Consider the following 24364-nt stretch of genomic DNA (forward strand, 5'->3'; position numbering starts at 1 on the left):
ACTAATAATACTTATATATCAATATTGATAATGTTTTATGTAGAAAAAAAAATAAAATAAAATAATATTAGTAAATAACAAAAAAAAAAAAAAAAAAAAACAATATTGTTTCCATATGGATCATAACAAAATAGTATTTAAAAAAAAAGAAAAAGGAAAATTGAATAAGAAAATATTTTGTGTGTCACCAAATTATGTGAAGTTATTTGTAATACCAGATGAATGTTTAATAAATCTAATAGATAAATTTATTAATAATTTATTTAATGAAGAGAATTATATACATACCACTAAAAATATGAAAACAAATAAAAAATGCATAATAACAAATTTATTAGAAGCACAAAAGAAATTTTTTGAAGATAAAATTATTGAAAATCCACTATTCCATTATAATATTAATGATGATGAATTGGATATTATTTATAATAAATGTAATGGAAATAAAATTCATTTTAATTTATTTTATGAAGCAAGAAGAATATTAGAAATTGTTAAAGTAAATTATAAAACATATGATAATTATGAAAATATCATATTTAATATCAAAAAATATAATAAAAAAAATGATAAAAATAAAAAAAAGACATTTTTAACAAGATATCAAATAAAAAATTATATCATGAAATATATACAAAATAGTGGAATTAAACATAACGTTCAAATTGAATTTAAAGAAAATCTTATATCAGCAATACAAATATTTAAAAAGAATAATTCATATTATTTACAATTACAATGTCATAATATGACAAGACAAAAAATACGTGCTTTATGTAATCATGAAATAGGAACACACTTAATAAGAATGATTAATCATCATTATAATGAATTAAAAAAATTTGGTATTAATAAATGTAATGTAACCGAAGAAGGTTTAGCTGTTATTAATTCTATGTATTCATTAAAAAAAAAAAAAAATCATTTATATCTTATATCTCCAGCATTGAAATATTTAGCTGTATGTTTAGGAAATTTTTATAGCTTTTCAAAATTATACAGGTTTTTAAATACTTTTGTAATCGATAAAAATAAATGTTTTAAGATATGCGCAAGAGTTAAAAGAGGATTAACTGATACGTCTTTACAAGGAAGTGTATATCATGATCAATTATATTTTATAGGTTCATATAGTATATTAAAATGGTTTAAAAATATTGATTTCCCTTTATTATATTCAGGAAATATAGGTTTATCTTATTTAAATACTATATCCAAATATGTTAATACAAAAAATAATCTATTACCATATTTTCTTGCTAATCAAAAAAGGTTAGATGCTTATATGAAATTCTTACAGAAAGTTTCTTATATTAATGGAATAACACCAGAAAGATGTACATTCATACAAAATGGCAAAATACCAAAAAATTAAAAATAAAATAAAATAAATAAGGCTCTATAATTATCATAACTACATTATAATAAAATATTTCTTTATTTGTAAATATTGTTAAACAAACAAAAAAAAAAAAAAAATACATATATATATTATATATATATGTTCTCACATAGACTAATAAACAATCTAATTTTTTCCTTTAACATTTCCATTGTATGTTAAAAATTCAATGTTTTCATCTAAAAAATAAAGAATAATGAAATAACGAAAAATTACATATATATATATATATATATATATATATATATATGTATATACATATGTACATATATTTCTTTATTTTATTTTTTATATTTTTGCCTAAGTTGTTTTTCATGGCTTCCATATAATTATCATCTTTTAAAGATATCTCTTTTTTCGCCTTATTTATTATATATATTGTATCCTTTATATATTTATATATATAATCCAATTTCTTAAGAATATCCTGAAATATAAATAATAATTTATTAAGCATTATTTTGAGAGGTATAATATATATATATATATATATATATATATATTTATTTATTTGAATTATGTTCAAATTTTGTGGCTTTATTATTACTTCCTCTAAAATATTAAAATTTGCTGTATCAATAAATTGCGTATCTTCCATAATATCTTGAGGTTTATTTTTCTTGTCCAAATTCCTGGATATAATAAATTTGTATTGAATATGAAGAATACATATATATTATTTATATATTTTCATAAGATGTATATATACCAACACATATTTTTGTGTAATAAAAAATAATTCATAATCATAATTTATATTTTTATTTGATAATTTTTATTTTGTTACGTTTTATCTTCATCCTTTTTAATATTATAATGTCTTAATTCAGGAAGAAATGTAGAGAAACGACTTAAAAAGTTATCAATGCAAGAGATTATTTTGTTTAATAATAGAGCCTTTTTATTATGTTCATTAATATTTTCTTTCAGTTGCTCTTCTAAATCTTTTTCTTTTTTCATAACGGATTCGGAGGTATGGACAAGATTTTTGTATTCACCTTCTTTATTCTATATAAAGTGATAATATATATATATATATATATATAATTATATATATATATATATATATATATATTATTTTATAACAAAATACTAATATGCAATAATAATAAATTATACCGTTAGTGTTAAATTATTTTTCTCTTCCATATTTTTTATCTTATCCTTAATAATATTTATTTTGCCTTTTAATTTCTCCTGTTTCTTTATTATGAATTCTCTTGAATTAAATATTGTTTCCAATCTATCAAACATATCTAATTGTACAAATTCTGTTGACGTTTCTTTAAACTTTCTCAAAAAGCTAAGACACTTTTCTTCTACAAAGAATATTATATATATATATATAATATATTTCTTTATGGTGTTTTTTTTTCTTTTCATTTTTTGGAGTCGAACTTTCTTCACTTTCTTGTGTAGCCCTTTTTATTCTATTGTGCATATCTCCAATTTGTTCTTTAAACCTTTTAATTTCTAAATCATATTCTTTAATTTTTTTTTCTTTATTTTTTATTTTCTCTTCTAAAATTATTTGTCTATCATAATTATCCTAAAATTTATAAGTATTTATTTATTCATTTAAATATTTTCATATTTTTAATCCTTTTGTCATTTATTTATTTTTTTTTTTTTTTGTGAATACATTCATAGCTTGTTCATATTCTTTATTTAACTTTTCCCTATTTTCATTGTAAACTTTTTCCTTAAAACTATATATAATTAGAAAAATGGAAACATGTATATTTTTTTTGTATATATAATTTTTAATAAATATATATTCATATTATTATATCTGTTTCAATATATATATATATATATTTGTATTATTGATGATGAACATGTATTTTATTCTACTTCTCAGGTATAACAAATATGATATTCATATAAGTAATATGGAAAACCTTTTTATATATTCTTATATTTACATAAGGAGCTTTTCAATCTTTATTTATTTATTTGCTTATTTTATTTATTATTTCTTATTTTGAATTTAATACATATATAATATATTAAACATAATAATTATAGAGAAGGATGACTAAGCTATGGATACATACATATAAATATATATACATATAAATATATATACATATAAATATATATACATATAAATATATATACATATAAATATATTTTAGTTGATTTCTCTTTTCAACCTGAAGTAGTTTTCTTTTTCATTAAGGAACTTTCTAATATCAGCATTTTTTCTACTTAAATCTTTATTCTTACATCTTAAATCCCTTACATAAATAATAAAACAAAAAAAAAAAAAAAAAAAAAAAGGAAATAACATGATACATTATGACAACACACACAAAAAAAAAAATATATATATTTTTATTCATCTTATATTTCCTTTCTTATCTTAGTACTCTTAAATTCAATTGTTTTTTTATTAATAAAGGAATGTCAAGATTTTTAATGATGGATGTAGACATTTCTAAATTTTGTTCGTTATGTTCATTTAGATTTTTCATTTTTTTCTTAATAATTTTTTAAAATTAACATAAGAGGAAAATAGAAAAAAGAGAGGAAAAAAAAAGCTATAAAAAGCTTAGATAAATATATAAATAAAATATTAATAATGAATATGATAAGTATATTATATATATATATATATATTATATTATTTACATTAAAAATATATATATTGCTAAAAGTTATTATTATCGAGAGAAATTATTATTTTTTTCTTTATCAAGAAGAAAAAATAAAATAAAATAAATAAAGAGAGAAATATGATTTCCCGTATACTCATTTATAATTTTTTTTTTTTTTTTTAATACACAAAATGAAGATTTATAATTCGTAATTTTGGGGCCTTATAATAATTTTTATTAAAAGGGTATATATATATATATATATATCAAAATAAATAAAATAAAACCTATATATATATATATATATATATATATATATTTATTTATTTATGTAATTTTCCAAAAAAATATATGTATACTACATTATTAAATATATAGGGTATAATTATTTATAACCATTATAGGTATGATGCATAAGAGTGCATAAGGATATTTCTTCATTACATATATATTTAATATATATATATCCCTTTTTTGTGATAAGAAGAAGACGATATATCCTGTTTTTCAAATTAAATATGAGTTACAATTTATGTATCGTCAAAAGAATACCCTTCATTTTAATAATAGGATTAATAATAAAAAATATATATATAAATAGACATATAAAAAATATACATATTTTTAACTATAAATGTCATTTCATGTTTATGTAATAAATGCATACTAATTTTAATATATGATTGTAAAATAACCTACAATTATAAAGTTTTTTTTTTTTTTTTTTTTCTTTCTTTAGTATATATTATATATATATATATATATATATATATAATTTGTTTTGTCATTTTTCTTGTACTTATTAAAAAAAAATTATATATCATTAATCTTAAATATAATTAAATATTTATTTTATAAATTTTTTTTTTTTGTGTCTTATTATTATATATATTAATAATTATTTTATTCACCTAATATTTTGTTTGCATGACAAAATTATTTATTCATTCTATAACAAACTATTCTTATTATATAACTTAATTAATTCTTAAAATCACATAATCGTTGAATTTTTATAAAATAAACAAACTATAATAAAATATTTAAAATTATGAACTTATATATATAAAAGAATATATTTATATATATATAACTAGATCTATGAAAAATGTTGAACGGTTCTAGATTATATTTATTCTTTCCCCTTTTTCTTTTTTTCTAAAACCTATAAAACAATTTGAAAAAAAAAAAAAAAAAAAAAAAAAGAAATTATTCAATTTATTGGATATACATAAAAAGCAGTATGTTTTTTATTAATAGTAGAGGAGTCCTATATAAGTTGATATGCTTAGTGTGTATATTTCAAAGAGGTAAAATAAAAATATTTTTTTATATGCTATACCATTTATATGTTGTTATTTTATTTAATATTAAAAACATACATATATTACACGATATATTCTTATATGTTCTATATAGGTTATTATTGTAATGATTCTTCCTTGAGGAGTCCTTTCTTCAAAAAGGTAACATAAAAAAAAAAAAAAAATAATAAGAAAATTAATAATATATAAAATCATGTCTTATATATGAAAAATAGCATCTAATAAATATATATATATAAATATATATATATATATATATATATATATATATATATATTTATAATACAATTAAGTATTATCATTTTCTTATATTTTTTTTTATTGTAGATATTTAAGGATAATAAACGTAAACAAAAATCAAAATAAAATCTTTATGTTGATGTATATATCCTACATTTCTCATATATATATGTGGCCATATACACTTACATGTTTATTATTTCATTTTTATAGAGAATGGAGGTAATATATCAGTTCAGAAATATTCTTATGGAGGATTTCTGAACGTACATAAATTTTTATCAAAATCCAGTATGAGTATCATAAAAGAAATTAAAATTGAAAATAATTTATCTAGTGTTATTAATAAAATAAAGAATATGGATAAATATAATGACAATATATATGACAAAATTTCAAGCTCATGTTCTATATATATAGAAAAACTATTTACAGAGACATATTTAGATATAGACAAATCAATAACATTATTAAATGAATTATTAATAAAAGAAGTAAAATATTTATTATTAACTAATAATGATATAATATCAGAAATAAGTAGAAATAATGAAAAGAATTTTCGAAAACATTTAGTCAATAAATTATATGAAGAATTTTTACAACAAGAACAAAGAGAAGTAGATGAAGAAGAACGTGGATTATTATATATTAACAAAATAGATATGGCAAATAAATTAAGACAAATATTAGATTTATATTCAATGGAACAACCTGAAGCACAAGAAATTATACTTAGTTTAATACAAATAGATACATCTAAAATAATTATTGATCATAAATCAATAAATAAAAATTTTGATCTTATATTAAATTCTAAAAATCCATATTCTCTCTTAAGACAATTCTTTAATAGGAATGAAGAAATTATAAATGACTCATTTTTAAGAAAATATTGGTTCTGTTTAAAAAATTTACATTTATATCATAAAACATATAACAACCATGTATTATCTATATTAGGAGATGAATTTAAAAATAGTATCATTCAATATATACAAAATATTATATGTAATAAAAAACAAATATCTATTAACAATAATCAAGAAAGTTATTTTCTTAATAGATATTATTATTTTGATACTTTTATTGCTCTGGTTATATCTAAAGTGCATAATACGAAAGTTTCTATATTAAATGAAAATGGTATACTTATATCTATTCATATGAATACATTACCAAATAAATATATTCAATTAGTATCAACAAAGTATTTTTCTAACACATTAATATCTAATAGATTATATGATGATCTAACATATTTATTAGTTAGCGATCATTTTTCTGTTCATCAATATATAACTAGTTTTGAAATATCACATACTTATCTGGATAATGTAGAAATAAATTCTAACGAAAATAATTATAACATCACAAATGAAAGTAATCCCAACATATAATTAAAAAAAAAAAAAAAAAAAAAAAAAAATGAAATATTTTTTATAACCATATGGTGAATAAATTATATATATATATATATATGTTTGTGTTTAATACATTTTGTAATTTTATCATTTTATCTATGTTACCCCTTTCTTTTAGACATTAATATAAGCCCCCTTTCGTCACAAGAAAATGATGATATCGAAAATTGTATCAACAATGATATTAATACACTTGCAGAAGAACAACAAAATAATAAAGTTAAATATTATAAATCATTAAAGGATATTTTATCTCATTATAAAAAACTTAATTCATTTAATAAAGAAAGTATTTATCTCTTACTACTTAATATAATTAAAGGTAATTTAACAAATTTAAGTTTATTATTTTCATTAGAAATACTTAATTATCTTGATACATATTGTGATGATTATCTTGAAGATAAACCAGAAATTGATGAAACAGATGTTGATTATATAGAATATATAAATAAAAAGAAAAAAATGAAAACAAACAAAAGATTCAAAAATAAACATAAAAGAAAAAATTTGACATTCCATTTTTATTATTATGACACACCAGAAGAAGATAACATTTCAAATAATATTATGGAAAATACTAATCCTAATAGTATATATGATAATGACGTATTGAAAAAATTATACAATGATATTGATGATAACAATATATCACATTCTCCATCTAATGATATGCAAAAATTAATGAAAGAGGAAAATAATGAAATGAAAAAATTATCACATAATGATAACAATGAATTATTATTTACTAATACATCAAATAGTATACAACCTGATGTTGCTAAGTTATTAAATAATGAAATTAAAATATCTTCATTAGATACATTAAATGAATCTAATAAAAAAATATCAAATGAAAATTCTTATAATACATTATATAACTCTATAACAACAAACAAATCATCTCATGATTTAAATAAAACTTTGTTAGATAATCCAGATTTAACATATGATAGTATAACAAAATTAAAATCGGAAAATATATCTAATGCAGAACATCCTAATAATTTAGTACAAAAAATGCAGGATCCTATATTTAAGGATGAAAAGAAAAATGAAAATGGTGATAAATATATCTTTCTTCAAAATAAATCGGAGTTTATAAATAAGTATACAGATGATACAAAAAAGGACACATTGATAGAAAATGGAACTGATATGTATGGTAATATTGGTAGTTGGGATAATATCGCTATTTCAAAAAATGATCATCAATATAAAAATCATCATCAATATAAAAATCATCATTCATATCAAAATGATAATCCATATCAAAATAATGATAGTATTAAACGTTATAATAATTCTAAACATCATAATATTGATGATAACATAGTTAATTTTCTGAACATATCAGGTGATGATGAATCTGATAAAACAAAAAGAATTCCAAAAGGTAAAAGTAAACAAAACGATATATTAACAAATAGTAAAAATCATAAGGACAGACATGATAAAAAAGGAAATGAAGATAATTATATTTCTATGAACGATTTAATGTTAAATTCGAAATATTTTAAAAACTTATGTAAAAAGAAAAAAATGATGGAAAAGGAAAAAATTAAAAGTATTAGAGAATTAAAAAATGATCTACTAAAAGCTAAATATATAATGTTTAATAAAAAATCTTTATTTTTAAATGAACAAATTTTAAGAAATATTTTTGAATCAACATTTTTTGATACTAAACAAATGAAAAATTCTATAATACAAATTATTTCTTCATATGAAATAGGAAATTTATCTGATATCTTAAATATTAATATGAGTAATATAAACTTTCATTTTTATAAATTAAAAAATGTATTTCTCAGTAAAAAAAAAACACTTAATTATTTTAAATTAAATACAAATCAATATGTCATTCATAAAATTGAAAACAAATTATATTCAGTATTTACTCTTGTTTGGATACATTATACAAATTATTTAAGAAAAATATTAGATATCTTTTCAACCAAAGAATTAGATTTATTAGCTCAAAAATATTATCAACTAATTCATACAAATCAAGATGAATATAATCTCATTCTACTTAATACGTATGGATTTACTCATGTATTTATGATGTATATATTATTAACTTATATAGGAAAAAATGTCTATTTTATAACTTCAAACAAAACAATACATATAAAACATGAAGTACTAGATAATCATAATTCTATAAATATAATACAAGCATGTGATGGTTCTTATATTATAAATACGAATAAATGTGTATCCGATATTTTAAGTAAAAATATTGGGGCTAATAGGAAAATTAATGTGGGATATGACTTGAATTTATATACAATACCGACAATTGGTAAGGAAAGAAAGAAAAAAAAAAAAAAAAATATATATATATATATATATATATTTATGTATTTATATTTTTGTGTATAGATAAAAATATACCCAATATAAATAATAAAACAGAACTAGATAGTGAAAATATAATTTCCCTATCCAAAAAAAGTATAGATCATACTCTATCGTCTATAGATTATGGTATCATATCTCATAATATGCAAGAAAAAAAAGACACTGAACATTTTAACTTTCTCACCATTTATAGAAATGAAAATGCCTATAACATAAATCAAATTCCATCATTAATAACAGCTATTTTATGCGGCAAAAACTATGATAGGTATAAGATAAAAAAATGTATCAAAGATGACAATATATTTTCTTCCTTCAGTAAAAAATTAAATATTATTATACAAAAGTTTTATGATAATAATACAAATTTTAAGAATATTTCTCTTTTATCTAAAAAAGATATCAAACAAAATGTTTTTATCAACTTTTATGAAAATGAAAAAATACGTAAGACATAATAAAAAATATTAAATATTAAATATATATTTTTTATGCTAAATGTAAATAAATAAATATATATATATATATATATATATATATTTATATTCATATATAATTTTTTATTTTAACAGTTTTGAGAACATTGGTGGCATATATATACAACGTGTTAGAAGATATGGACGATTTGCATAAAGAAAAAGAAATAAGACATCATCTTTCTTTTGTCTATAATATTATAAAATTGTATATACTAAAAAATAAAACTGAAGATTATACATATCATGTATATTTGCATTCATTAGAGGAAATAATTTTTAAGTATAAGTTGTATAGCGAAAAATTATTTGAAATTCTTAAACATTTAAAAATTAAACATGAAGGTAAAATATTATCAAAAAAATAAATGTACATTATTTGTTTATACACCATTCTTATAAATAATATAATACACCCATATATATATATATATATGTATATATGTATTTATTTATTTATATTCATATTTATCTGTTTATTAATCAAACCTATTTTTTTTATGAACCGTCTTATTATTCTCAGATAACCAAGAATATATGGATGTACTAGAAATTATATCACTAATATTTTATGGCATGAAAATAAAAGATCTTGCAAAATATAAAAGAGAAAATATACCCCAAATGAATTCTGAAATATTAACATTAGATTTAATTGATATAATAAATATTATGATATTTTTTAACAATTTTTTGAATAAAATAAATAAAACAGAAGAAATGAAATTTATAATTGACAAGGAAAGAATTATAGAATTACATATTGTAGAAATTAAAAACATTATACAAAGAATTATAGATTCACATCCTAATTATTTTTATGATGTTATAGATAAACAAATTGAAGATACTATAAGAGATATATTGTTAAAGAAAATGAAATATGTATTTATTCAATATAAGAATTTTATTGAAGATGATTTAAAAGAATTTTCATTTAAATTTTATGATAATATAAAAAATGAAAAGTCTTTCTTAATAATTCAAGAACCTAATACTTATAATTATCCTATTGATATTTCTTATACAAAGGTAGAAAATTTTGAGCAGATTTTCTTTTTAGATTTAATAGAATATTCATATTTAAATTATACTAGTTCGAATTTAAATACAATAAATAATAATAATAATAATAATGAGAAAAAAAAACAAAATCAAAAATATAAGAATCACAATTATAGTAAAGATAATATTTTAGATCTCTATGAACACGTAAGTATGATCAGTTTATTATATCACACATTTAATATACCTAAGGAGTATAATGACAAATTGTTTGAAGAAATTTATAGTTTTGCTCAATCAGGGTCAGCATCAAAATCATTTGTTAAAAAAGGTCATCTATGGGCCCAAAACGGTAATATGTTAATTTTATAAGCAAACAGATAAATGGATATATACATAAATACACACACACATATATATATATATATTTTTTTTTATATATGTACATATTTTATAATATTATGATTAATTTTACTTTTATGCAGTTACCGACAAAACATACGATAATCTACGTTTGATAAATTTACAAAGACATCTCCGATATTTTTTTGAAAGCTCCGATATTGATCAACTGATAAATTATATGTTGAATTATGAAAAAATCAAAATAAATGTAAGAAATCAAGAAGAAACATATAAAGAGAAATATAATAGTTTATATATATGTATAAAAGAACAATGGTTATATAAATATCATGTTAAAAAAAGAAAATACTTTTTATCTAACATTGATATAGAATTTCATTTAAATTCGCATGATATAAAATTATGTCTAGAAAAATATAAAAATCACGATAATTCAAACAATAAGATATATTCTGAAAAATATTTACATTTGAATACATTAACAAATATTATGCTAAATATATTAGCATATGAATTACATAATATTTATAAAACTGAAAAAAAGCTTCATTCCATATTTTCACTTATGAATATGGAATCCAGTGATATAAATAATAAAATACATATTAACATTAACAAAATATTAACTACAAAACAGAAAATTGCACTCTTCTATTATTCGTCTAATGTATTAATACATGTCATAGAAATATTAAGTCAATATTTTAAAAAAAATATACTATATTTCTCAGAAATAAAAAATGAAGGCATATATGAGATACACTCATTTTTAATGCAAAAGGAAAAACCTGAAGAGAAAATTATCATATTAAAAGAAGCAAATGTTTTCAAGGTCTACAATCCGGATAATAAAATATTTAAGAATGATATGAATCATTTAATGGAAACAAGTAAACAAATAATAAATAAATATAAAAATAAACATATAAAAATATATACATATAAACACATATACATATAAACACATATACATATAAACACATATACATATAATCATATATACATATAAACTCATATACATATAATAATATACACATATGCACATATACATATATATTTCCTTACTATTGTTACAGGCATTACTCTATCATGTTATCACGAACTAATGAAGAAAAATCTATACCTTGAAAATTTAGTAAGAATATACACAAACAAGGATGATGTTTCACAAGAAGACATTCAACAGATTATAAAAAATTTTTCCTTTGAAAAGAATTATGAAAATATAAAAGAAATGACAAAAGAATTATTAGACCGTAATGATATAAATACATTTAAAAAATCATACTTAACTAATATTATGGATCTAAAAATTGAACAGATAAAAAATGAAACAATAAAAAGAAAATATATTAATATTTTATATAATGAAATATTTTCTCTCCTCCTTTTTGAACCATATAATGATATAGACAATTTATTGAATGGTTTATTTTTATGTGATAAAGGTCTTCTAGAATGGTTAAATATTTCTTTATCTGAAGCAAAAATAGATTCAAGTATTTATGATAATTTACACATATTTATTTACACCTTAAAATATATGATAAAAAAAATAAAACATATAATTAATATAGAATTTTTGGAGAAACAACAACTAGAAGGAGAATCCATACAATTATTTAAAAAAAAAGATAAAGATGAAAATGAAAATGAAAATGAAAAAATACAAAATATCGATTTTAATGAAATATTCCCTAATTTTTTAAAAGAAAAAATAAAAAACAAAAATAACAATATTTTATCATATTTTAAATGGTTAGAAGAATTTAAAATTGATAAGAATGCCAAATTACAAATATTAGAAGATATGGAAAATTATAAATTTTCTATAATGTCATCAAATGATGAACCTGACTATAATTTTTTATCTTTAATTGGATTAGCTCATTCATATATTCAAAATTTCGAACAATTAAAGTTAGGAATGTATCCTACCATAACATATAATAGTGTTGCTACATTGAACAAATTATATAACTTATATTTTGTCAATGAATTAATGGATTTTGTCAATATATTAATAAATCATATATTAAACATATATAAAAAATTTTTTTATAAAAGAAAAGAGTTTTTTAAAGAAGCTAACGTTCAGTTAAGTGTCAGACGAAAGAAAGAATTTGCGAATCTTATTTTATATAACAAAAATTTTGATGATCAAATAATAAATGAGAAATATGAAAAGAAAAATAATACAATGAAAGATAAAGACGTTATTAAAAGTAAAGAAATAAATAAGGAGGATAAACAAAATACAGAAAATAATACAAACAATAATAACCTTGAATATATCAAGTTTGATGAATATAATTGGATGAGAGAAAAATCTAACACTGATATTCATACATATCATTTGGATTATTTATTCAAAAATATATATTCTTTCTTTTATTCCATACTAGAATGTGAAAAGTATGAAAAATGCTTTTTTCATAAAAATGATTACGTAAGAAATGTTCTCAAGAAATATCTTAAGAAGACATCATTTAATAAAAATATGATATGGATAATACCAATATTGTCATATTATTTTAATAAACCATTGACAGTACTCTATATGAAAGATGAACATCATATATATATGTATAAATATCAAGAAGAAAGTGAAATAAAATTTAGTATTCAAATATTAGTTGAAGAAGGAAACAAAATGTATTTAATTTTACCAACATATTTTCTCTATATAAATGTTTTGAATATTATTACAAACATGTTAATACAAAATGAACACATATATAAAAGGAAATTATATGAAGGAAAAACAAATGAAAGGAATAAAAATATAGAGGGACAAAAAGAAGAATCGAAGGGTATAGACAATAATAATGATATAAAAAAAGAAAGCATAATATTAGACCATCATAATATGAATAACGAAAAAAGTATTAAACATATCTATTCAAGTAATCATTCATGCGATATAGCATTAGATTTAAACATAACAAATAATATCCTTTCTGATAATTATTATAAAAAAATGTTTGAAATAATATTAGAAAAAATCCATTTATATGCAACAAAAAAAATAAATATATACACATTACTTATATCGATAAGAGAAGATATATCAAATTTTAAATATGTAATATATTATAACAATTTTAAAAAGTTCATGAAAATAATGGATAGTTTTTTTCTTTTACTTAATTCGAAGATGAATATAAATATCGAATTTTCATTTGATGAAATTATGAACACTCCATACATGGTAGTAAAAGGTTCTATTAATAATGTTATAAATTTTATAGAAAAAGAAAATTATGGTATCTTCGGAATAAAAATAAAAAAATTTTATACATTTATATTAGATCATTATGATAGTAAGAAATATTACAATAATACATTCTTAAAATTATTAGACTTTTTATTGAATGCTATAAATAATGAAATTGATTACCAAAATAAAAATATAAAAAATATCCAACCTAATACGGAAATGTATATAAAAAAAATGGAATATATTGAAAAGTTGAAAATACTAGAATCATATATAAATTGTGAGCATATTAAAGTTATAAGAAATATGATGAAATATGTTGAAATAAATTTACACAATATAATTAATTTTGTAGTATTTAAAAGTAAAAATAACCTTAATAATGAAAATAATTATATCAATAATATTCATATAAAAAATTATAGCAACAATAATATTTATCATAATAATAATAATAATACCCTTTTTAGTTACATAAATAATTATAACATTAAAAATAATATTAACAAAAACGATATTTTATATGAATGTTGTTCGATATATGATTATAATGAATTAGGAGCTACCAAATTAACCTTAAAATATTTTAATGAACTAGAAAAGAATTTTATTAAAATCAACGATTTTCTGAATGTTTTAGAAAAATTATCTAATGAAGAACTTAATTATGATGAATGGTATTCTATTGCTTCTAAAATACATATAGATTATTTCAATAATTTAGAATTATTTTATTTTCATTATATAAATGAAAAATTATTTTGGATAGATGGTTCTATATTATTTACAGATAAAATTGTTAAATATTTAAAAAAGAAAAAATTATACATCTCTACAGAAGATCTAGAAAAGTTATATAATAACAAATTAACATATAATGAATATAAACATATATTATATCAATCTAAGATTATCAGTAAAGTAAATAAAAATGTAGATATCACATATATAGACAAAGAAAATTATGCTATGTCACTTATTTGGTCTTTTTTTAACACAGAAATTGTAATTAATGGTACTCATGTAAATTTTGATGATATATATTATAAAATGGAAGAATATTATGAGAAAAATAAAAGTAAAAATTTAAAAGATACTTTATATGTACTAAACAAAAATGATATATATCATTTATATAATTCAATGATATTATTCCATCGATTTATAGAATCTATTGATAAAAAAATTTTCGATAAATATAAAGCATATAAAATTACTAATATGTTATTTGATGAGTTAATGAAAAAAGGAATATATATATCTGGAGATTCTCAAATTACCAAAGAATATATTCAATCTATATTTGATTATAATCTTTGGAAGAAAGAGATACAAAATGTAAAAATAAGTAATAATAATATAAGAACATTAGTATCTATAAAATATATTAATTATTTTAAATTTTCTATACTTATTAATTTATTAAATTTTTTATCAAATACAAAATTATATAATAGAATCATTAATATAATAACATATATGATATATAGAATATTCAAATTAGGAAATACACAAAATGATATATTGAAAGTAATAAAAACACAAGGAATTCTTTTTGGTAGTATAGATGTATTTAGACTTATATTAATTAAATTAAATATACCATTAGATGTATTATCAATTGGGTTTACACTTCTTTTAAAAAATTTAAATTATATAACAGAAAATTGTATTATTCAAGATTTTATAGAAAGTATTGATTTTAGAAGATTCTTTTCGAATTTATTTTTTTTATTACATAATTTTATTGAACAATATTATTTCAAAACCATATTAAAGTTATTATTAGGTTATCCATTTATTGTAAATTTTATAAAAAATAATGAACATAAAGTAAAAGAAATCTTTATACATTTTAAAAATTTCATATTATTAAATTTTGGTACATATATTAATTTTTTTCAACATTTATATGATAATATTGAAAAAAAATTTATAACGTATCTAAAATATTATATAACCAAATTTTTAAATAATCTATTACCATTTTCAACTGATATAAGTACAAAAATAATGTTATTCCAAAATGATCAAATGAGTTCATTACAATTTATCGAATTTACAGATGAAGAAAATATAATTCCTTTATATTACAATATAGTTAGTTTAATACAACATGAGCCATTTATTAAAGCATTTATGAAAAAATCACTTATGGTTTATTCAAAGATTTTTTCTAATACGAATAGAAAAATGCAATTATCCCGCTTACAGCTCATTCAAAATATGTATAATAAATGGTTAGAAGGGAATACTTATAAGGAAGCAAAAGGTTATGAACATAATAAAACAACAAGAGATCAAAATATAAACGACACAACAAAGCGTAGTTCTTCTTTTATACAAACATTATACGTACCTATAAAAAAGAGGCAAAAAAAAAACATAATGAAAGGGAAAAAATATTTTGTCTTTCCTTATACTCAAATGGATTTGAAACCATACAATAATATAACATATCAAAATGAGAATAAACTATTGGATGAATCAACAAATATTACTTACATCAATAATACAATTAAAAGGAATATTGAATATGTTCCATTTATAAAAAATAAAAAAAATAATAACTATAAATATGATACACATAATAGTAAAGATAATGAAACATATATTTCCATTTATCCCGTTTTAAATAAATTTGACCAAAAGAAAAGAAATCATTATGATGGTAATAATAATAATAATAATAATAATAGTAATAATAATGATGATGAGTGGAAGAAAAAATATATTTTTTTTGAAACGTCTAATATGTCACTCCTACAAAATAATAACACAAATGATAAAATAAAATTTTCTTATACCCAATTATACAATTATCGAACATTAAGTTGCTTAGAAAAATTATTTATACATGGTTTTCAACATGTAGAAAATAATAAAGAAATAGAAAAAATAAGAACAAATAATAATTCGATGATAACATGTAGTGATTTATATAAAGAAGAATGGACAGAACAAATATATAATTTTTCAATGAACAAATTATCTATCAAAGAAAGACATATATATTCATATACTCATAATTTAAAATTAATCATAATGAAAGGAGAAAAAAAAAATATAAAATGTGAAATCTTTTTTAAACTATATCTTAATAATTCAAATGAATATAATTTAAAAATTAGTAGAACAGATATAGTTATAGTAGATTTTAATATATTTAGAAAAAACAATGAATTATGTTTTCTATACATAAATAAATCACACCAAAAAATACGTAAATACAACAAAATCAACAACAATAATAATAGTAATAGTAGTAGTAGTAGTAATAGTAGTAGTAGTAGTAGTAGTAGTAGTAATAATAATACGGATTATTCTTCAATACAAAATAATACTCACTTTTGTTATAAGGTAGAAATGGTTCCCTTTTATAAAACCAACAATATCACAAAATATCTAAAAGATATTTTTCATCATATTGATCAAAAATATCATTATGATACACAAAAGAAAAAAAATGAAGTAGGAGAAATATTAAATGATATAGATCCTAATAATAATTTATACAGTTATCCTTTCAACATTGTGGATAATATGAAAAATAATAATAATAGTAATATAAATGATCATCACGTTCATAATATAGAGGAAAAAATAAATACTAAAAAAATAAAACATATAAAAAATAAAAAAAATGATTTTTCTTATAAAAATTATAGATCAATGGATATTCCAAAAAATAATGAGATGAAAAAGAAAAATGTGTTAAAAAACTTTTTTGGAAAGATTAAAGGAAAAATAAATAAGTTCAAAAGTAATATAAAAAAAAAAGATTATTATCAAGAATATAAGAAAATACATGAAATAAAAGATAAATTATATCCAAACCTTGAAAAACTTCAAGATACCTTAAAATATTTAACTGATAAAAATATTATAAATAAATTATTAGAATTTGAATATTATCATTCCAATAAATGGTCTTCAGATATCTTTGGTGTTACTATTCAAAATATGAAGGGAACCAACAGAAATATAAAATTAATATTAGAAATTGGGGATTATAAGTTAACAAATTATTATGAAATAAATGTTAATGATAAAAAAAATATTCTATCCCTACAAAAGCTAGATACCTTTGTTAAAAAAAATAATTTGAAAAATGGGGTAATGCAAAAATTGAGAAGATATAAAAAGCTACATTTTATATTAAAGCATTTGTTCTTTTTTAAAAATGAAATGAAAAATGTTGAATATTTTAAAATTGAAAGAATAATTACTGATACAAGTGAAAAGGATAGTAATAAAGGAAATTATAATATAGAAGGTTCTAATATAATAGAAAAAGATAATATTGAAATAAAACATAAAAAAGAACAAGAAGAACAAGAAAAAAAAGATATACAACAACAAAAACAAGGACAAAGTCAAAATATCATAGAAACATATATGAATACACATTCTCAAAAAGAAGAAAAAAGCAAAAATGATACATTGGAATATTTAAAATTCACATGGTATAATAATAATAATAATAATAATATATTACAAGAAATTATTTTACCAGTGAGATCATTACATCAATTAAAACTAAGCAATTATAATGGTAATGTTTTATGTAAATCAGATGTTAATATTCAGAATGTATTAAATTTTATGAAAGAACAAAATGAAAATGATATACGTGAAGATCCTAAAAAGGATATAAAAAATGTTTATCATGATGATCCATATTTCAAAGACATAAATAATTATAAATATTCTAATAACACTTTAGATAGTTTTAATAAACAGCATATTAAGAACAATATGAATAATCCATCATCTAAAAAAGATAATTATGAAGAGAAATATTTTTCAGATTATAGAAAATATTTTCATAAAATATATCCATTAAATGAAGAAGAGAAATTTATAATAAGAAATAAAATACATCATCAATATATTTTATATAAATATAGACTTGCTATGTTATCTGTTATTATTATAAAAACAAATCACTTAACAAATTTAAAAAGAATGAATATAATAACAAATGAATATTTAAAAAATAAACATAAATATTATAAAAACATACAGTATCATCAAAATCAATTATTTCAAAAGAAACATGTATATATACCAAATAGACAATATATAATTAAAAAAAAATTAGAATGTATCATAAGTTTAGATTATTATAAATCACTAAAAAAAGCTTTACAAGAAAATAATGTACTAAACAACTTTTTAGAAGACTTAACTGTTGAAATAAGTAATATTAATATGTTGTTTTATAAATATTTTTATACAGATAATTCAAATATCCATTCATCAAGTTTTTATTTAGATAAATTGAAAAACATAAAACAATTATGTCCAATAATATATAAATTAAAAAATCACGAAAAATTTAATCTAGATGATATATCAAAAGTTGATGATACCATCAAATTAAATTTTAATAAAAAAATAGAATATGATATAAAAGAATGTGAACAAAAAATAGGATTATATGGAAGTAATATTGCTTTTTTTGGAAAGGCTTTAGATAATTCTATAGGAAAAAAAAAAATTAAAAATATTGCCATGTTTTCTTATGAATGTGAAAGATCAATTTTTTTTGAAAAAAATTTAAATGACTTGGATGATTATCACAAAAACTTTTGTATAAATACAACAGAAAATATAAATAAAAATGAAAGTGCAGAACAAAATGATTATTACAATAATACATATTTAAAACCTATTAATACAACTTGGTTTGATATGATATATAATACATTTACATCTAATAAAACATTTCATTATAAAGGGCAAAAAAAATTTAGTGAATTTAAATGCTTTGGATTTGCTGATAGAGATGAATTAAAAGAATATGAAAAAAAAGAGGATGCTAGATGTAAAATAACAATATTAAGTAAAACCCTTTTTGTTCTACAAAATTTTATAGATAAATATTATATCTTAAAAAATGAAGAAGGAATACATAATGGTAATGCATATAATATTTATGTTTTATATAAAAATATTTATACAGTTATTATATATATGTTAATGTATGAAACCAGAATATTTAAACCTTTAAGAATTCAACAAAAATTAAATAACATAGGGAAGAAATATAGTATGTTATTATATACAAAAAAAAATTATTCCAACTATTTAAAACTCATGTTAGAAAAAACAAGTTCATTATATTTAGAAATAGAACTATTATATAATGAACATGTATTCTTAAGAAATATATCCTTTCCTAATGATTCAGTATATATATTAATGAATGAACACAAACCTTTTAATAAGGATACATATGGATATAAATTATCTCAAAATCCATATGAAATATGCAATGAAGGAGATGATAATACTAGAGTTTATGCATTTTTTGTTCTTAATTTGTTAAGCTTTTATCCAGAAATTCAAAAAAGCTTATTATTATCATCACACAATGAGGATTTGATTTATAGTTTGTTAGATATAAATATACAACAAATAAACGAACAAATACAAAACAAAGAACATTCTAATGATCAAAAGTATTTTAAAACACCGAATCAACAAACAAGTGATCAACAAAAAAGCACCGAAGGTATTACGCAAATGGTTTTAAAGCCGTTGGAGGATTTATATAATTATTTCTTTTCTAAAAAGAAGGAACAGGAAAAGACCGGCGAAAATAAAGGGACAATGAAAATATTAGAAGGTGGTACAGAAGGGGAGGAGAAAATATTAGCAGATGATCTAAAATTCAAATACAATCTAACAAAACAAACAAAAGAAGGACAAATGGATAAAGATCCAAATATAAAAATAGATATGGAAAATAATTCGCCAAATGTTTTATTAGAAGAATCAAAGAAAAATTGTAAAAATTTTGCATATTCTACCAATTCGTATGAAATAAATGATTTTACGTGGATGGAAAAAGACCAAATAGATGAAATAAAAAGATTAATTGTAGAACATGGATTAGTAAAATATTTTATAAAAGGAATTCATTTAATGTATTTACAAGTATATTTAAAAGATAATAATTATTTAGAAGCATATAAAGAAGCATTAAATAAAGAATTAGAAAAAACAGATTTTTATATGCATTTTATTAAAACATCTCCACCTTTTCATTTTCAAAATTATAACGTTCATCACTTATTATTATTTTCATTTTATTATGGTTTTTCGGATTTAATAAGAACAAGAAGACCTTATGTTAATCTTGAATCTACACTTAATAGAACAATAGAAAATAATAAATCCATATATATGTACCGAACAAATTCGTATACAAATTTCCACCTTGCTGCAGACAAAAGAATAGCATTAAATACAGTACATCAAGAATTAGCCAAATTTATATATAAAGAAGCAATACAATATAGATATCTGAACCCGTATAAAACATATAAAGATCGAGAAAATACAACAACATTTATATATAATAATAATAATAATAATAATAAAGATAATATTATATTTAAATTTAATGAAGAGAAAGAAAAGGAACTCATAGATTTAATCATAATTAATAAAAAAGAACCTATTTATAATAAAAAAGATATAAAAGAAATTATAATCTTTGTTCAAATAATGGTTGAAAATTTTATATATATTTTAAACAATTATCCATCTAGTTTTAGCTTAAGTAAACATTCTTCATATTACAATAATTTTATTAAAAATGTTAAACAATATTTCTTTTCTTATAAAAAAGAAAATAATGTTATATATCTAATAAGTCAGAGAGATATTGATTTCAACATTTCTTCTATATTACATATAAGTGAGAAATCTACTGTTATGAATATTTTAAAAAATATTATAAAATTTATTTTTCTAGCTGCTACTAGATCATATGATGTGGACCCATTTGTACAAAAAGTATTAAATATAAATCAAAATAGTACACATAATTTAAAAGAGCATTATTCAAAGGAAAAACAAAAATATGTAAATTTAAAAAGTACATATGCATTCATACAAAAAAATTATAATGTACGTAGTATTAAACAATGTTTTAAAAACTGTTTAAAAAAAACAAAAAATATATTTAATAAAATTTCTAAGGTTACTAAAAATAGGAATCCATCTGTAACATATAAACGTTTTGATGTCCAACCTCCTTTAAATGATGATTACCTAGATTCTGTATTTTTTAAAAAAAAAGAACAATCAAAAGGAAATAATATAGGTACAAAAAAGATTAAGAATAAAAAAAATGATAAGGTTATAAAAAATATGTATATACATGAACAACCATTTTTGTCGAAACTAAAAATGAGATGTGCTATAATGCAGAAAAAATTATCCATGTCTATGAAAAAAAAAAAAAATAATAAAAATTATAATGATCATAATTATTTTAGTGATGAAAATAATCCATATAGTTGTGATTATGTACCACCTCCGAATGATAAGCAAGCAAGTCGAGAATATGAAAAACCAATAAATATAAAAATACATAGGAAAAAAGAACCAAATGAAAATAAATATCATAATACAGATCAACAAATAATAAATGATAATAACTATTATTTATCTACTAATAAATTAAATGATACACAACAAAATAGATATCAAGGTACAAAACCAGTTAATCAGGGTAAATATATTGAAAAAAATATTATAAATGAAAAACTTAACAGATATCAAAAAAATTATTTTGATGAAAAAAATAATTTGAGTCATGCCAAATTTGAACAACAGATACAAAAAGAGAAAATAATAAATAATGAAAGAATAAGAAATAATAATGAAGATAGAATAAATAGAAACGGAATAATGAATCATAAATATTTGTATAATTCTTCATATATTAATAGAGGTATAGATGGAAATGATAGAAATATTAGAAACATTAATGATCATAATGGTACATATATTGATGAGAGGCAAGAAAATAAACCAAATTTAGACATAAGAAAAAATTTATATAATATGAAAAATAAAAAGGAAAAAAAAAGTGATAATATTAATAAATATAGTTTTACACAATTTGTTCAAGTGAATGATAATATACATAAAAATAATAATAATATTAATAATACAATAAATGTTATTCCTAAAAATAGTACAACAAAATTTACGACGTTAAGAAGATTTTTAGGTACTCGAATGAACAATTTATATTCTAAATTAAAAAGTGAATTATTTTCATTTACATTAATAAATAGTTATAACTTTTTTTTACGAAATAGTATATATTTTTATCGTAGTAATATGTTCACAAAATATATTACCTATTATGCAAAAAGAAATGTAATACAAAGTTTAGATATGCTATTTTTGATAGTAAGAGATTATGAATTAAATACTTCTTTAACAAATACATATTCTATAAAACATAGTTTATTTAATATATGTTTATTTAAATTACAAAACATATCTATAAATTTTAAAAATATATTAAATATTATAGATGAACAAAAAATGGATACAATACTATCAGGAGCAATATCTATTATACATATGTACTATACTGGAAATATAAAGTTTATAGAAGATTTAATTAATAAAATAAATATAATTTTATCTAAAAATTTTATTTTAAAAAAATTATTTACTGATTTTATTTCTTATGTTACCATTTCATCAATACAAACTTTTATATTACATTTTCATTCAAAATATAAAAAAAAAGTACTTAATTCCTTAATTTCATTTTTAAATAATATATCTGGTACAATCTCAAGTATACTAAGTGAACCTTTTTTTCAGTCATATATATGTACCAATTTTATAAAACTTGGAGAATCATTTATTAGTGAGTTTAATGCAGAAAATACAGTATATGCATTTTTTATGGATGTAGCAGAAATTAATTTTATTGATATTATTATAGCTTATGCTTACCATTTCTTCCCAAAGGCAGTAAATGATTTTACGCAAACGTCATAAAACTTTACCAAAAAATTAAATATATATATATATATATATATATATATAACTATTTCATTTTTTATTATTTCACTTGATTGTGTCTTATTTTTATTAATTAAAACGAATTTCATA

At 19.0% G+C, this 24364-nt stretch overlaps 3 protein-coding genes across 3 annotated transcripts; 2 read left to right on the plus strand and 1 right to left on the minus strand.

Moving 5' to 3' along the window:
* Positions 1-115: 115 nt before the first annotated feature.
* PGSY75_1112800 (hypothetical protein) lies at positions 116-1375 on the plus strand (the record flags this gene model as incomplete). The annotated part of the gene is made up of 1 exon (XM_018786248.1): positions 116-1375. The coding sequence occupies one exon, from the start codon at positions 116-118 to the stop codon at positions 1373-1375; it is 1260 nt and encodes a 419-aa protein (XP_018641043.1).
* A 153-nt stretch (positions 1376-1528) lies between these two features.
* Positions 1529-3879, minus strand: PGSY75_1112900 (hypothetical protein; the record flags this gene model as incomplete). The annotated part of the gene is made up of 9 exons (XM_018786249.1): positions 1529-1581; positions 1703-1829; positions 1950-2034; positions 2190-2410; positions 2522-2721; positions 2801-2951; positions 3045-3111; positions 3559-3641; positions 3775-3879. 9 exons carry the CDS (start codon positions 3877-3879, stop codon positions 1529-1531), a joined length of 1092 nt encoding a protein of 363 aa, XP_018641044.1.
* A 1981-nt stretch (positions 3880-5860) lies between these two features.
* Positions 5861-24250, plus strand: PGSY75_1113000 (hypothetical protein; the record flags this gene model as incomplete). Its single annotated transcript, XM_018786250.1, has 7 exons — positions 5861-6950; positions 7110-9299; positions 9380-9805; positions 9931-10179; positions 10358-11191; positions 11325-12095; positions 12282-24250. 7 exons carry the CDS (start codon positions 5861-5863, stop codon positions 24248-24250), a joined length of 17529 nt encoding a protein of 5842 aa, XP_018641045.1.
* Positions 24251-24364: the final 114 nt, after the last annotated feature.

This window comes from Plasmodium gaboni, chromosome 11 (assembly GCF_001602025.1).
Source record: "Plasmodium gaboni strain SY75 chromosome 11, whole genome shotgun sequence".
NCBI lineage: Eukaryota > Apicomplexa > Aconoidasida > Haemosporida > Plasmodiidae > Plasmodium > Plasmodium gaboni.